The following is a 17,964-nucleotide window of genomic DNA, read 5'->3' as shown; positions in this document are numbered from 1 at the left end:
TAGACTAGTCCCCAAAGTTTTATAGTAACGTTTTCTTATTCCATGGCTTCACAGCTTTAGGGATTTTATTGATTTTTTATTGGTTGGTTCATTTAGTTGAGATCCAACCGTTTCTATTACTAATTTGAATCTATAAATAAGTTAATTTTGTGTATCATCATTGGAGATGTACATCGATTTGACGGCCATTGTCTCATCACTTTAGATTCCTGAATGGGTTTGAGAGGAGACAGATTTATTATAAACTATTTTAAGTATATGACATTTTGGTACAAGATAAATTCTCTTCTGAATAAAGTTACTAAATAAAATAAGAACAAGGATGACAACATCCATAAGTAGCGAAGCACAAAAAATCGTGGATGTAAATAAGTAAAAGTAGATTTAAAGTGTATTTATTAAAAACAAGAATAGATTTATTGGAGAAAATAAACACGAAACCTTGTTTTATTTTTAATGATGACGACGGTCAAAGTAGATTACATAAAAGATTCTCATAACAATGGGAAAAAATTTTTTGATACTGATATCCCAAAAAAGTTTGAAAATTGGACCAAAAACACCAAATATATGGGAAAATGTGTAAAACATATAAAAATAGCCAAAAACCTGATAAAAGGCAGTCTGACCGCCATGGTTGTTTTCTTTAAACGACGGGAAATTTAATTTTGATATCTATAACTGAAAAAAAAAATTGGAAAATCGGACCATAAACACTGAAGATATGGAGAATAATGTGAAAAAATACAAAAATAGCCTAAAACCTGCAAACAGGCAGTCTGGCAGTCATGGTTGTTTTCTTTAAACGACGGGAAATTTAATTCTTATATCTATAACTGAAAAAAATTGAAAATTGGACCATAAACACTGGAGATATGGAGAAAAATGTGAAAAATACAAAAATAGCCTAAAACCTGCCAAAAAGCGATCTGACCGCCCTTGATGTTTTATAGATAATTGTGCTCCTTAATAATGGGACTGTTGTCAAAAAATTTCAGCTGTCTACCTTTAATAGGAGCCGAGAAAATCACGTTTTCCCTATTCTGTCTCATGACGGACAGACGGACGGACATTGTGAATTATAGAGTAGCTTCGCTACTAAAAACCTAAATTAGAATGTAGTTTATAAAGTAAAAAAGTTAGATAATATTGAATATTTTGTGTGAAAACTTATACATTTTTAAACTAAATTTTGGCTTTTAATTGAATATTTTTTGTAAAAATCAAAAAAAGTAAAATTTTGTATATCTATGTTCCTGGATGTTGTTGATGTCCTGCAGGGCCAGGATACCTCTGCTGGCAACCACCTGGTCCTGCTGCAGGCCAACTCCACCTAGGGATAGATAGATAGATAGATAGATAGATAGATAGATAGATAGATAGATAGATAGATAGATAGATAGATAGATAGATAGATAGATAGATAGATAGATAGATAGATAGATAGATAGATAGATAGATAGATAGATAGATAGATAGATAGATAGATAGATAGATAGATAGATAGATAGATAGATAAATATAGAGATAGAGAGATAGAGAGATAGAGAGATAGATAGATAGATAGATAGATAGATAGATAGATAGATAGATAGATAGATAGATAGATAAATAGATAAATAGATAGATAGATAGATAAATAGAGAGATAGATAGACAGTTAGTTAGATAGATAATTAGATATTATGTCGATTGTTTAAAGTATAAATAGATAGATGAATGGATAGATGACTTGACTAAATGGATACATGACCAGATAGATAGATAAGGATGGATAGATAGAAAGATTATAAATTAATTTGACTCTAATTTGTCTAGTAATTAACTTGGCAACAATGCACGTATCATAAAAATTTACATAGTTAAGATAATTCTACCTTTAAAAAACTAAAATTTATATAAATAGTTTTTTCTTTTTTCTCAGCAAATATTTTTTGCATGTAAGCATTTTCTTTAATTAAGGTTGAACATCATTCTTGAAAAAAAAACATTTTATTTTAATAGCCGTGGAACGTTGTTTGAAATACGATGCTATGGCTGAGAACAGGTCCTTATTGGATATTAATCGGTTTTCATAGCTGACTTAATATCAACGAATGACATAAAGGGAGGGAGGGAACATTGGGCCTTTTAGTACACTTGATTGATCGATTGGTTCTTTAAGGTGAGGGTCCAAAAGTTTTAGCCACTAATTGTAATCTACAGAAGGGGTAATTTTGTATATCAACATTTAGAAGTTTTTAAAGCTATTTATTAATCTCCACCCATTGATAATGTACATCTATTTATCGGCCATTGTCTTATCCCTTTAGAACCCTGAATGACATACCTATATTATAAAATAACTCATTTTCATTTTCACAGGAGCCTTCCACTAGCAAAAATAAAATACTTACCCCTGCGACATCCCAGGGCTGACAAAATTATCCACCAGGAAAAATTTTCTTGCCGTCTGGGATAAAAGTTTTTCAACAGTTTCTTTATCTGGCACAATTTTCACCTGAAAAAAAAATTTTCTTATAAATTTGTGTCTAAGTTTATCCAGGGATCTATAGGAATTAGACAATGACCGATAAATTTATGTACATTCCCAATGATGATACACAAAATTACCCCTTCTGTAGATTACAATTGGTGGTTTAAACATTTGGACACTCAACTTAATGAATTAATCAATCAGATTCAATAAAAGTCCACAAAGTTGTTAACCCAACGTATAAGAAAACTCAAGGGACAAGTGTAATAACATCCCAATGTCCCCTCCCTCCCTGACGTGTTACGATGTGCTGAAAATGGATTGCCTATTTCTTCTCTAATTTCCAAAGTTTTACAGCAGATAACCTAATTATTGCAAACGCTATTTTCAGCTACTCCGGTCAAAGGGAAAAGTTATATAATGTATAAACGATTTATACATTATACATTAAAATTTTGATTCTTTTTAAGTTTGAAGCTTTTCTAGCTAGATGTAAATATTGAGATAGGACGCGGAAGCTAAATACACTTTCGGAAACTTAAATTCAGTACATACAAAATACGGCCGTCGAGCCAGGGACCTTAAGGGATAAGACAATGAAAGGTAAATTGATATACATCCCCAATGATGATAAAACCAAATAATCCCTTCTGAGGACATAGTAGATTTAATACTTTTACAATACCGACTACACCAAAAATTTTACTGTAATTGAAAGATTATTTTTCATCACTATCCCTATCCTGACTTCCCTTATCGCATCGTATTATTACATTTTTCCGCGGCTAATTAAATTAAACATTTAAAGATCAAAACTAGTTTTATTAGCCAAGAGGGGATGAAAACCCGGTCAAACAAAAATAGTATTTTAATATTTGTGGAAAATTATCTTTAATACAAGATTTTCATAATGGCTGATAGTGATACACGGTTCTAATCCAGTGGATATTAATCAGTTTAGAAGCCATACTGGAAAGTATCGTATGCAAAATAAAAAATGTCCACTGTAACGAGATTAAGTGACGTCATCATTTAATATGGTGAAGACCTACTGTAACTCAATTGAGTGACGTCATCGTTTATTGACAAAAAAAACAATATATAATATGTAAATATACTGTTTGTGTTTATTGAAAAGAAAAGAAATAGTATTTACATAGTATCAGAGAATAGTAATGTTAGAACATTTGCCTTGTTCCTTTTCATCGCCGTAATTGTATAAATATAGAAATTTTATTAGTTTTATCGTTATTCATGATATTATTATTTTAGCCAGCTGCAAGCATCATTTTATCAGATTTCATCAAAATATAGTGAAACATCCAAGTAATCACATATTATGTTTTTTTCAGCATGGCTTCAAAATCGATTAATATCCAGTGGATTAGAACCGGTTCTCAGCCATACTGAAAAATCAAGCATAGCATTTTATTACAGACAACTTTTACGAATATTAAAATAAAAATCATATAGGTATGATCAGTCTTGCAAGCCCGGGATTTCGGCCCCTCTTGGCTAACTAAACTGATTTGAATTTTATATTTTTTTATTTTAATATCCACAGAAAGCTGTCCATAATTCGATGCGATAAATAACTATTCTCGGAGATCAGCTGGTCCAATAATTTTGCTTTAAACTGAAGCTTTCTATCTATGAAGAGATGGTTTTATGCTATTTCTTGGGCAGTTACACTTTTCAAAAGACGAAAGTTGCAAAATTGAAAATAACATTTTTTCTAGGCAATTCTTTTTATATGATTAATGTGGAAAATATAGGTTTGTTTTATTTGGAGAATATGTATTATGTTAATGTGTAGTTTAGTAGCACCTAATATAGGGAATCTAAAGGGATAAATTAATGACCGATAAATTTATGTACATTCACAATGATGATAAACATAATTACTCCATCTGTAGATTACAATTAGTGGTTGAAACGTTTGGAGACTTAACTTAATGAAACAACTAATCAAAATTCAATAAATTCCCCAAAGTTGTAAATCCATCGAATAAGAAAACTATATTAAAAAAAACTTTTGGGACTAGTGGGACTAGCTTAATGTTCCCTTCATCCCTGAGTTCAGTGGCACTATATATAATGTACAAAATAGATGAACTCCAAATGGATTTCCTATTCTAGCCCTAGTTTCCTAAAGTGTACAGCAGATAACCCAATTATTGCAGACCCTATTTTCAGCTACTCCGGAAATTTGTGAAAACAAAGCGATTTATACATTATACATTCAAAATTTTAATGTTTAAAATTTTAATTTTTTTTTGGAAGTTTGAAGCTTTTTTAGCTAATAGCAAATTTCGAGATATGACGCGGACGCTAGGTACACTTTCGGAAACTAAATTGGAGTTCATCACAAAATAATTCCTGGTTATCGGACAATCGTACAAATAAAGTAATATAATGTTATTTAGCTTGAACATCCAATAAACTAAATAGGTTACATTTTCAATCAAAACTTTTTTCCAAAAAAAATCCACTGTTATGTTGGAGAAAAAGAAAGAAAAGGAAATCAAAGAAGAAGAAAAATGGATTCTGTTGCTTATAATGGATATAGATTTTTTTCATCGATTTAGGTTGCTAATATATTCCTTTTATATTGGTTAATACGTCCCTCAATGGGTTAAAGTAATAAGGAGGGAGGGGGAATATCGTTAAATAGCTAGCTTGGAGTCACATTTTATCAGGGTATCCGAGAATCTCTAATAATATCCACGAATTCTATATCCATTAGACGTTGGACAATGGACAATTTAATTATATGTAGGAAAATTATTATACAACATAGTAAATAATAGATTATTATATACCAGCGGCAACGCTCCTAGCCTCTCCGTAATAATTCAAAACCTATTGAAAAGCTAAAATGTAAAGGAGAACCATATTGGTCCAGCTGTTAGCTAGATCCTTTAGTAAAGACAGACAGACATACATAATACATATATTTTTTTAATACCGTAATGATACGGTATATTTTTCTTGTTAAAAGACATAAAACAGTTTATTTCTTATTTTCTTTGTTATCTTTTTATTTACATCTTTTTGTGAAAAACAAGGATTTAATAAATGCATAATAACACAGCAAAGAATTAATAATATTTATTTAAATTTTTTCCTAGGAGATTCTTGTTAATCTTTAAGCATTTATGTTTAGGGAGGTAAATTAGGCTGTTTATTGCATTAGTCATTTAAGAACAACGTTTGGCTCAACAACCTTGGGGACTTTTATCGAATCTTAATTCGTTTTTTTCAGTAAGTTGAGTGTTTAAACATTTCAACTACTAATTGTAATCTAAAGAAGGGGTAATTTTATGTATCATCATTGGAAATGTAGTCAATTATCGGCCTTTGTCATATCCCTTAAGAAGTTAAGAATTCTGATTAAACCATTATATTTTATTGTAAGGAAATGACAAAGTTGTATTGATCAAGAAAGATGATTTGAAAACACATAAAAAAAAACTCAGGATTAACAAATACTTAATTTGTTTGAATAATCGGCAAAACTAAAATTAGCAATATAGTCAAAGTTTAGAGATAAAAACACTTCTCGACTATCTTCTGTTTGTTACAGTAGTTCTCAATGTTGAATTATAACGTTTTCTTATTTGTTGCCTTAACATCTTTGGGTACTTTTATTGAATTTTGATTTATAAACTTAATAAAAAAAGGTTTTATGTTCTTAAAGAGCAGACATTGGGCTGTTTATTACACTAGTCCCCAAAGTGTTATAACAACGTTTTCTAATTTGTTGACTTAACAGCTTTGAGGAATTCTACTGAATTTTGATTAATTGGTTAATTAAGTCCAAACATTTAAACCACTAATTGTAATCTACAGAAGGGCTAAAATTGTGTATCACCATATTTAACTATCCATTTTCCACCATTTTTGTGGTGTAAAAATTATAACAGCAAAATTAAATCCAAAGAAAAATCCTTTTAAAAACACAATATTTTGCAAATTACAAAATTAACATGGATAAGGTCTTTTCAAAAAAGCGTAGCTTAACCATTTTTTTTCTAATACAACTTAATTATCACTAACAAATATTGACCCTATCCTATATTATTAAGTAGTAAGTTTTTTTCTAAAGCTTAAGACTTTAAAAAATAATAAACTGATTGTTATTTTTAGGTAAGCTTTACATGGGTACCAGGATTGCTTAAGGCTGTTTTCCACCACTCTTCTTTCAATTTAGATTACCTAGATGCTAGGGGGGCAGCTGCTAGTACCTTATGATACAGTGTATTATAGGGTTATTTATATATCTAAATTTGTGTTTTTTATGATATCAACAACGGCTTTAAAGGTTTTGGAAATGTTGTCTTAATGTCTTAAACCCACTCAGCTGTGTGATAAAAAACGAAAAGCCAGTTACAGAATCGCTTTGCTCCTGTAATGAAAAAATGAAGATTCTTGTAATCTAAAACAAGAGCATTTTAAATCAAGTGGAGTTTTATAATTGTAAAACCAAAATCATGATATATTCTGCCTTTTTAAAAAAAATACGACTTAAGTTTGATTTTTCAATACATATTCTACACATACATTTAACTAAGGTATGTTTGTTTTTCCATCCATCCGCCAGTCAGTCTTTTCACCCTTTATTCTAATTACAAATTTTTTTTTTAGATATTTAGACAACATAAAATGTTTTTGTAGTGCTAATTTTGCACATTTTTGCCCTTTTAATAATTATTTCAGATTATTAATTTTGGGTTTTAAAGGATTTCTTCAAAAGTATTAATTTTAATAGCAAAACTGTACGAAATTTGAAATTTAAAATATTTACACGATATTGAATCTTTTTGTTTTGCTAATAAATTTACTTTTCAAGATTATATAGAATGTAATTTTAAAACTTTATACTTTTGATGGGAGTCTAATTTCAGATTATTAATTTTAGAATTGAGAGGATTTCGAGAAAAAATATCTAATTTTAATAACAAAACTGTACAATTTTGAAGATTCATTTATTTTATATATTTATTACGTTTAAGTACTGAAAAAAAAAACGAACGGGACGTACAAAAAATGAACAAGAAAAGCTTCGTTAAAGTCGTTTCAATTTCTAATTAGGAGACTGGCCAAATTTGTTTTCAATTTTGTTCATTTAAATTAGAGATATAAAGGGATAAGACAATGTCGAATAAATTTATTTACATCACCAATGATAATACACAAAATTATTCCTTCTGTAGATTACAATTAGTGGTTTAAACGTTTGGACACTCAACCAATCAAAATTTAATAGAGGTCCCCAAAGTTTTTAAGCTAAGGAAGAAAACGATAATATAATTGTTTGGGGACTAGTGTAATAAACAGCCCAATCTCCTCTCCCTCCTTGATTTAAATACCAAATAATTTTCTCTTGTAAAAGTTTGAATGAGTTCATTTAAAACACAAAAAGAAATAAAACTTTTAAAAATGTTTAAAATCATGATTACTGAAAATAATGTCCAGAAAAAAAAACAGCAAAAGATTTAGTTTTAATTAAAAATGATTATTAATAAATTTCCGACTGTTCTAAAGTTATAGAAGGATAAAGTCATCCTATTAAATAAATATTAATATATATATATATATAATATAATAAAAAAAACAGCAAAAGATTTAGTTTAAATTAAAAATGATTATTGATAAATTTCCGACTGTTCTAAAGTTATAGAAGTATAAAATCATCCTATTCGATAAATATTAATATATATATATAATATAATAAAAAAAACAGCAAAAGATTTAGTTTAAATTAAAAATTTATTAATAATCATTTTTAATTTATATATATATAACAGGATGTTTATGATTCTGTTTGTACCAAAGGATCTTGCTAACTGCTGAACCAATAAGGTTTTCTCTTACAATGTAGGTCCTGAGAAAGTTTATAACTATTTTGGGGAGGGTACTCTTAAAAACGTTAAAAAAATAAAAAAATAAAAAAAAAAGTATTCTTTATTCAAAACAGATTTGAAAAAGATTTTTTTGTTAATGAATGATTGAAATTGAAAGAGAATGGATAAAAAAAGGATGATAATATCCATGAAAGCAAAGCTCTAAAAGGACAACACACAAAATGAATTATAGCGAAGATGTTTAGTTGATAAATATGCAATAATTCATAGAAATAACGAAACCATTAAAAAAAAAGAATTAAAAGAATAGTTATTTATTTCATCGTATTATAAACCGCTTTCCGCGGATTTAGAATGTACAATTATTAGATTAAAACCAGTTTTTTAGCCCCGAGGTGCCGAAGGCACGGGCTAAAAAACTGGTTTTAATCTTATGATTGTACATTTCTATATTCGTAGAAAGCTGGATATAATACGATGCTAGACAGGGGCGTCCAAGCTTTTTTATTTGAATAAGTTGAATAAAGAGTATCTTCGCTACTAAAAATAGATAGATACTGGATACTAGGAACAATTTACGTATTGTCACGAAATTTCAGGACTTAATATTCAATTTTTAACAGATTTTTAAAGTTATATTTTACTAGGGTTGGCCCGGATACTTTTTTAGCCGGATACCGTATATCCTGCTGATTTCTTAAGCAAGATACTATCTGGCCGGATATCTGACCAACGGATTACCAGCCGGATAACCGGATATCCGGCATTTGTCATCAGCCGGATATCCAGTATCTTGATATTTTTTTTATAACCGGTATCCGGCCGGGTATTTAAAATGGCCGGGTAACCGGATATTCGGCCCAACCCTATATTTTACAAAATCGTTATCAAAAAATTACAGGATGTCTCTCTGTCTGGCTGCTGAGCTGATATGGTTCTTTTTTATTTTGAAGTGTCTTATAGATCCTGGGAAGGTTTATAGCTATTTGTGTGGGGAGGGTTCCTCCTCTCTCCAAAGAGCCTAAGCTAGCTAGGTCTATATTTTTTTACTTATATCTTTTAAGCTGAAATTCAATGCCAGAATTTCTCCCCAATTTCTTCACTTGCTTTAGAGAAGCCGCTTCTAACTGAAATGTCATTTGAGGTTTTTAAGTTTAAGCAAGTAGAACAAAACTGGCCGATAAATTGAAATACTTCCCAATTATGATAAAAAATGCCCTTCCTCTAGATTACATTTAGTATTGAAACACTTGGACAATAAACTTAATTAATCAACAAATCAAAATTCAATGAAAGTATTCAAAGTTCTGAAGCCAACGAATAAGAAAACGTAATTATAAAACTTTGGGGACTAGTGCAATAAACAGCCCAATGTCCCCTGTGTCCCTGTTGGTAAAAAGTTTTGTAATTGTATGTCTCTATGTATTGTATAATATATTCTTTTAATTGCCACCTACATAAAAAGTTAAATAAAAAACACACCCACTCAATTCACATTCAGAAAAAAAAAGAATAAAGTTTTATTTTTAGTTTAAACTACTCTATAATCGATATCTTATAACTTGGTTGCTGTACCATATTTTCATGTACTCTAATAAAGGGATACTCTCAGCTGGCCAAAATAACGATACCACCCAACCATCCCCTTTACTCTTTTCCTCCTACTGGATGGAAAAATTGACCAATAAATGACTTCCACATTAGCAACGACAAAAATAAAGTTGTTGAATTAAATATAATAAGTTTTATTCTGTAATTTATTTTCCAAATCAATCAATTCACATACAGAAAAAAAAAGTTTTATTTTTAAGTTGAAACTACTCTATAATTGTTCGTGTATGTCCGTATATTTGAAAGCCCCGAGGCTAACAAACCAGCTAGATTTAAAATTATAATTTTTTATTTTACTATCCGCAGAAATCTGTCCATAATATGCTTCGATAAATAACTATTCCAGTATAGCTTCAAAATTGATTAATATCTGCTGGATTAGAACCGGTTCTGAGCCACACTGAAAATTAATGTATCGCTTCGTATCATTGACAATTTTCTACGGATAATAAACTAAGAATCGTAATACCAATATTTTAACCCGGGCCTTCGGCTCCTCGGAGCTAACAAAATTAGAATTAATCTTTTGAACTAATTTTTAAGTTTTTAATTGCATGTTTCTTAATAAATTTGTTTATACTAAATTTGAGACAGGTTTTTGAACTGTTATGAAATATCCAAAATGCATATGATTTTTTTTTACCTTTTTAAAACTGTTGAACTTAAAAATAATAATGTAGAATCAACGCTTCGAAACTGATCAATGTCCGCTGGGTTAGAATTGGTTCTCAACCATACTGAAAAATCATAAATAACAAAATAAATCCACAAATATTAAAACAAAAAGATTAATAACAGTTTTTATTTAAATTTTTCATTTAAATTTCCGCGGAAAGCTCTCTATATTTGTTCTTAGTCATACTGAAAAATCATGTATTGTATAGTTTTGTAGAAAATTTTCCACGAAAATCAAATTAAGAATAATATTAGAATTAGCTTTGGGCCTTCGGCCCCTTGGATCTAACAAAACTGGTTATAATCTTATAATTTTTTATTTGAGTTTCCGCGGAAAGCTGTCATGTGAGAAAAACAAATATTTCTAATACTGGAAATTGTTTTGAAGCCAAAAAACAAGGGTGACAACATTAATAATCATAGAAGTCTGGCAATCGCTGTTCCTTAGGGATGTAATACTTAAGTGACAGACAGATGGACAAAATTTTAGAGTAGATATTCAATGGCTTGGGGAAAATCATCGCAAAACATTTTGATACGTATTCAATATTTACTACGATTTTATAATTAATTTTTTAGTGTGGCCCAGAACAGGTGTTAATTTGTGGCAATTAATTTCTACCACCTTTTTAGATTTCTAATTTTTTATTTAATTATCCGGGAGTAAGGGAGGAGACAATAGGCAATTAATTCAATTTAAGAGTTTTCGCTGAAATGCCATGAAATCAAGATTTATCCAGAAAATTTGAAGAAAATTATAAGAAAAAAGTTCTAAGAAAAAAAACATTCATTTGAAAATTAGATTACCAGAACATCAGACTGACGTATACATTCTGTTATTAATTTCTAGAAAAATCTCTCTGGAACTTGTTCACCCGATATTCCTAAATTTTTAAATACCACTATATACAAGAATTAAATTTAAAGGTTCTTAGATTGTTTATTACAAAAATATCACAAAAAAGTTTTTATCTATGAAATGATATTTTCTGGATAACAAAAATTTTCTCATAACAAATTTTTCTGTCTGCTATATTCAAAACTAACTAAACGAATTAGCGGCAATGATGCGCTAGTACCCAGAGTCAGTCAGAACCTGATAAATTCTTGCACATTCCCTTTAGCCAGTACCAAAAATCTGAGACTCCTAAAAATTAGATATTCGATCCATTGTCCCCTCCCTAACTCCCTGTTTAATTATGTCTTACTTAACATACATAATTGTTAATTTAGCTATATTTATACTTAATATAACTTCTTGTATTATAAGTATTTATTTAGCAAATTCCCTTATTCTAAAAGTAGAGCCACAATATCCTCCTGACTAACTTTTATTTTTTGATGGTTTCAGGCTATTTCTGCTCTCTTATTGCTTATGTAAATATAGAGTCCCTGGTATATATATATGGAACTTATATTATAATAAATTCGCAGGGAGGGAATAGAATTCAGGGAGAAATGAGATAGGCCCCAAACTTTTATAATAAAATTTTTTGTTGACTAACAACTTTGGGGACTTTTATTGAATTTTGATAGGTTGGTTCATAAAGTTAAGTGTCAACCAAAAATTGTAATTTATAGAAGGGGGTAAATTTGTGTATCATCATTGGGGATGAACATAAATTTATCGGCCATTGTCTTATCCCTTTATATTCCTGCATAGAATATGCTCTGGCAAAATAAGAGATATAGCCGCATTTTATGTTTTAACAATAGATTGTTAAGACGCAAGTGTAGTATAGTACATGGCAATGTTGTTATCAAAATTACAATATAAACAAGGAGGACAATTTCCAAAGACTATTTTATCAACAATTTAATCGTTTTTGTCATCACTATAAAAGTGACAAAAGCTGCAGTGATCTAAAAGGTTAAGACAATGTCTAATATATTGATATACACATTCCCAATGATGATACAAAAACAACCTATTGTAGATTATAACTAGTGGTTGAAACGTTTGGACGCTCAACTTTAGGAACCAAACAATAAAAGATCAGCAAAGTTCCCAAAGGTGTTACGCTACAAATAAGAAAACGCTATAATAAAACTTTTGATACTATTGCAATAAACACTAAACAGTCCAATGTACCCTTCCTCCCTGTTAATTTGAAAGAAAAGGTAGAAATCAGATCTAATAATTTTATAGAAGTGCTTTAATTTTTCTATCTATAGAAATGTTAACATACAACTGTAATACATTAGACAGATGATTTTTTAACAATTAAAATATTCTTTTTTCATATTTATTGACGTCCATGGCTAAACAAATAAAAACAACAACAAAACAAGGATGATTATGACAATACATAGCGTAGCAATATCAAGTTGAAAATTTTCTAAAGAAAAAAAGTACAGCAAAGAAAATTTCTACCACATATTACAAATTGCTTATTAATAAGTTATTCAAAATTTGAAGAAATATATTTATCATAGGTCCGTAAATTTAGACCTTCTTTATATTAGGGAATGAGGGAAAATTTGGCTGTTTATTACATTATTCCACAAAGTGAACAGTAGCTTTCGCATTATTCCGTAAAATTGTAAGCAAGCTTCCAGTCAAATGCGCTTAATAAATCTAACTGTTCTCAAAGTTGACTAAACGCATAGTATAATTAAACGCATATCTAAAAATAGTTTGACATAATCAATGCATTTGACTGGAATCATAACTTTACGGAATTTTGCGAAAGCTGTTATTTCCTTTTTATTATAACGATTTCTTGTTCGTTGGCTTAACAGTTTTAGGGACTTTTGTTTAATCTTAATTTGTTGGTTCATTAATTCGAGTGTCCAAATGTTTCAACCATAAAATGTAATCTAAGGAGTAATTTTGTGTATCATAATTGTGGATTTACATCCATTTATCGGCCATTGTCTCATCCCTTAAAATCCCTGCATCCAACTTACTTGAGCAAAGTTATGGACGTGCCTTCATAATACTTCAAAAGAGCAGAAAGCCCTTGCTCCTAACCACTTGTTTTTGTTAATTATACATCTTTACTTATAAATCTATTATGTAGTTATAGAGTATCTGTGTTATTAAAAACAGAAGTACATGGATTATAATTTGGAAGGAGGCTGAAATATATATCTTCTCTTAACATCGATTATTTTGTATTTTATCCGTTATATGATGTTACTTTTAATAAACTAGCGGCTGCGCCCTCAGCATCTAGGGGCTCTAAATTCGAAGGGATATGGAATTGCAGAAAAATATCCTAAAACCATACCCTGACTTTTTAAATAAAAATTAGCCAAAACCATCCTAGTACCCATAAAGGAGGACCATATCGGGTCAGCGGTTAAAAAGATCCTTCGCTACAAACAAAACGAGCTTACTACCGTATATCATAGGATAAGGATAATAATTGTCCGTCTATTAATCCTAATATTGTTTTCTAATTGGTATGTTACCTGGTACCATCTAATAGATAATCACCCAAAAAAAGTAATTTAGTAAAGGGGGTGGATAGGGTGTATCGTTATTCTAGCCCGCTGCGAGTACTGAATTATCAGAGTATATAAAAATCTGGTATAACGATTTCATTATCGACTACATACTTGCTAAAAAAGCTTCAATTTAAAAAAAATCTAAATTTGAAAAATTAAAATTTTAAATGTATAATGTATAAATCGTTTATACATCCAAATTTTGATTTTTTTTGGAAGTTTTTTAGCTAGTACTAAATATTGAAGAAGGATGAGGATTCAGGAAACCCCGAGGAAACTGTATACACATTCGGAAATTCAAATTCAGCTCATCTAATATGCACTTCTATGTAAATTGTTTTGATTTTTTTTGGAAGTTTTTAAGTTTTTTAGCTAGTAGTAAATATTGAGATAGGATGAGGAAACACCGAGGAAACTGTGTACACATTCGGAAATTAAAATTCAGCTCATATAATATGCACTTCTATGTAAATTGTTTCTTATCATTAGAAAGTATGTATTTTTTCATAACCTAGTGATGATTAGAATAGAAATGCATAATTTTAATTATTATCAAACTTGATTATAAATATTGCATTAAAAATAAATTAAAGTATAGATGTGTATAACCAGGCAACTACCTGGCCTCTGGGACCTTTTCTTTGTCTACTGGCAAACTAATTTCTGCTCCTTTAAAGCGAATTTGCTGTGTTAATATTGACGACGCTACTGGCTGATATTCAAAGACCCAATTGAAAGTCGGCACAAATTAAAAGTCATATGACATTACGATGTTTTAAACTTAGTCAGTTGTTGGTTACAGCTGATTTTCGCACGGGTAGAAAAAAAGTGGTAATAGCTGACATATTATCATTATGAACATGTTGATTTAAAAAAAAACACAACATTTTTACATATTGATGTCTTCAGTGTACTTAAAAAATGATCTTTACCAGGGAGGGAAATGATATTGGGCTATTTATTATAAAAGTCCCCAAATTTTATAATAAGATTTTCTTATTCATTGGTTCAATAACTTTGGGGACATTGTTGAATTTTGATTGGTTGGTTCATTTAGTTGAGTGTCCAAACGTTACAACCACTATTTGTAATCTATTGAAGGGGAAAACTTGTGTAAAATTATTGTGAATGTACATCAATTTATCGACCATTGTCTTATCCCTTTAGATCCCTGACTCTTTACTCTTATCAAAGAGGGGAAATGATAATGGAAGGTTATAAATTGATTTCAAGTCCATGCAGAAAAAATAATTAAAAATTAATTAACAGTATGCTCATATAATTAAATGTATGAATATATATGTATAATCCAGACAATTACCTGGCCCAAGTGATGGGGACCCTATACGTCTGCTAACAAATTACTTTCTGATTAGTAGCGACTTGGCTGTGTTAATATTTCCGACGCTATTGGCTGATATCCAAAGACCCAATTGAAAGTCAATAAAGTGTCCCCAACTCGTGGGTAAAGTTACACATAGCTCGTGTCCCCTCTATTCTTTTACTTTAATCCCAAGTTGATGTAATAACTAAATTTTTTCAATACAAAAAGTGAAAATACTTTTAATGAACATAAAACATGATTTTAATTGTGTAAACCTACCCTCTCCTGCTTTACCCCATTTAGTTTGTGTAAATTCGCTTTAAAAAAAGCTTTGAAAACGTCAGCTTTGCATAATGTTGACCCACAAACACTATTATATTGACATTGAACTTGACTTATCAAACTGGGTTTAAACTATAGGGTGTGTTTTCACTTCCGCATATGTGCTTTTTAATTACAAAAAGACACAATTAATTAATAGCAAAGCATAGGGACTCTTTGTGCTGTTCTGTTATACCTAAAGTAGAAAGGTTAACTTATCTGAAACATGAGATTTTGAAAACAACTAAGAAGCTTCATATATGCCCAGTGATGGGTTTTAATCTACTTTTGGGTTGTTACTATGCGATTTTTATTCCCTTCTCTACCCCACAGATCCCCTAGAAGCTGAGGGCGCATTCGTTAGTATATTTCAATGAAATAAGAGAAACTTCAACAATATTTTTTATAAAAATATCTCCATGTTATGACACACATCTATTTTGAGAGTTAAAACAGTTTTTTAAGATTTTGTAACTTTTTCAGGGAATGAGGGGACATTGGACTGTATTCATTCTGGTTCCCAAAGTTTGTTATTCGTTGGCTTAAAAACTTTGGAAACTTAATGTAGTTACAGAGTGGCAGTGTCTATGTTTTTCTACCATTAATTTAATCGGGTATAGTCCTTTCCACGACATCCCTCCATAAGGAGCGATTCTTCGTATTTTTCACAGTAGCTTTTCTCCTATTTCTAGCCCCTGCAGGGGGCTCTAACCCTGCGGGGCCAATTACCTAACCCTGTGGGGCAATCACCTAACACAATATAACCTAACCTAACCTAAAATAACCTATAAAAAGCCATTTTAAAAATACGAAGAATCGCTCCTTATGGAGGGATGTCGTGGAAAGGACTATACCCATTTAATCTGCATAAGTTTTAACACAATTAATGTTCAACGATCTAAAAACATGAAAAACTGAAAGAAGAAAAAAAAATTTTGACAGAAGTCTCTTTGTTATTTTTCATAAAAAGGTTGTTGAATTGATATTGCTGCGCTACTTATAAATAGACCATATTAAAGAGAAGCTTTTCTATAATTAGAGTCGGTCCGTTATGACAACAATTTTTCATGTGATACATTAATATATGCATCCATCTGTTTTTAAAATAATAATTTATAGGACAACATAATACAATGTTATAAGCAAAGCATCTCTACAATTAAGTCCTAAAATTGTAAGTATGTCCTTAAATAGTGGATTAAACAGTATCCACTATTTAAGAAGTTTTGCAACAAAGTTACTTTTAATTTAGTTTATACTTATGCATTAATGTTTTGTTTATTCAGCTCTGACATTCTACAAGTTTGTCGTACCGTTTACGAGCTTCGCTTTTATGGATGTTGTCAGATTCTTGTTTTATCTAAAAATACTTACTATAAAACTATTATACTCTGTTTGTTTCACAAGAAGTTGTCAGTTAGGAAAAAAAGTTAGGAAAAACGACAGTTTATGTACTGTTTGATAATCTTTTTCAATGTGATGTTTTTTCAGCACTAATTTAAATTTCACTACTTTATATTCATTTCAGATTATATATATACATATTCATGAATATATGTCACACAACAATTTCTGTTTCTATGTAAAGTATTCAACAACAGTTGATAATGTTGTTGTTGTATTAACTTTCACTGTTGTTGTACTCTGTTGTGTATATGTTCATATGCAATTTCTCTTCTCCACACCACTTTACCAGTTTTCATGTGCAAAATACTAATTTGCAAACGAACACACACACAAACAAAACACACCCACACACACACAGGCGCGCAAACATGTATTTTACAGGCTGTTTTATTAGTGGATGCTCTGCTAAAAAAAATAGAGTGGGGGGTTATGAAAAACAGGAATGGGAGAGAGAAATTGCACTCACTTTCACTCTTGTTTCTCTAGTTTTTTTTCTAAATGGCAAATATGGCTTTCACTGGCTGTAGAGCCTGTAGCGTTCTCCTATGCGACTGAGAAGTGCAAAAATGCATCTTCCCCCCTTTTTTTAGCCACCATTTTTGCACACACAGCCTATGCAGGAAACCTTCCTAGAATTTCTCATGTTTTTCACCCCACCCATCCTCACTACCCACCTCATTATTTTCTCCCATTAAAATATCCCTCTCTGCCCCTTTGATTTCTCCTTTGATGAAAATATCTCCTTTGTTGTCTCCTTCCCCTATGCAACACAAAACAGCAGCATTGCAAAATTTTGCAATAAAATTGAGCAACAAAAGTGTGTGCGTGTGT

The 17,964-nt window shown here is 30.3% G+C and overlaps 1 protein-coding gene across 6 annotated transcripts in view; it reads right to left on the bottom strand.

Moving 5' to 3' along the window:
• The window catches only part of LOC145332707 (uncharacterized), an 82,673-nt gene extending 64,956 nt beyond the window's left edge, over positions 1–17,717 (bottom strand). For 2 of the 6 annotated variants that reach the window (XM_080177726.1, XM_080177730.1), the window contains exons 1-3: positions 17,101–17,552; positions 2,396–2,499; positions 1,260–1,333 (exon numbers count right to left, since the gene is read on the bottom strand). In XM_080177726.1, the coding sequence (XP_080033852.1) occupies positions 1,260–1,333; positions 2,396–2,406 (85 nt within the window). In that variant the 5' untranslated portion in view covers positions 2,407–2,499; positions 17,101–17,552. Of the gene's footprint in view, positions 1–1,259; positions 1,334–2,395; positions 2,500–17,100; positions 17,554–17,599 lie in introns of those variants that run through there. The other 4 variants (XM_080177729.1, XM_080177731.1, XM_080177727.1 and 1 more) reach the window with 3 other exon arrangements.
• Between the last annotated feature and the right edge of the window lie 247 nt (positions 17,718–17,964).

Source organism: Acartia tonsa, chromosome 11 (genome assembly GCF_053477335.1).
Source record: "Acartia tonsa isolate MP-2025a chromosome 11, ASM5347733v1, whole genome shotgun sequence".
In the NCBI taxonomy this organism is placed as follows: domain Eukaryota; kingdom Metazoa; phylum Arthropoda; class Copepoda; order Calanoida; family Acartiidae; genus Acartia; species Acartia tonsa.
Note: the sequence above shows the minus strand (reverse complement) of the source record. Positions and strands in the feature narration are given on the sequence as shown.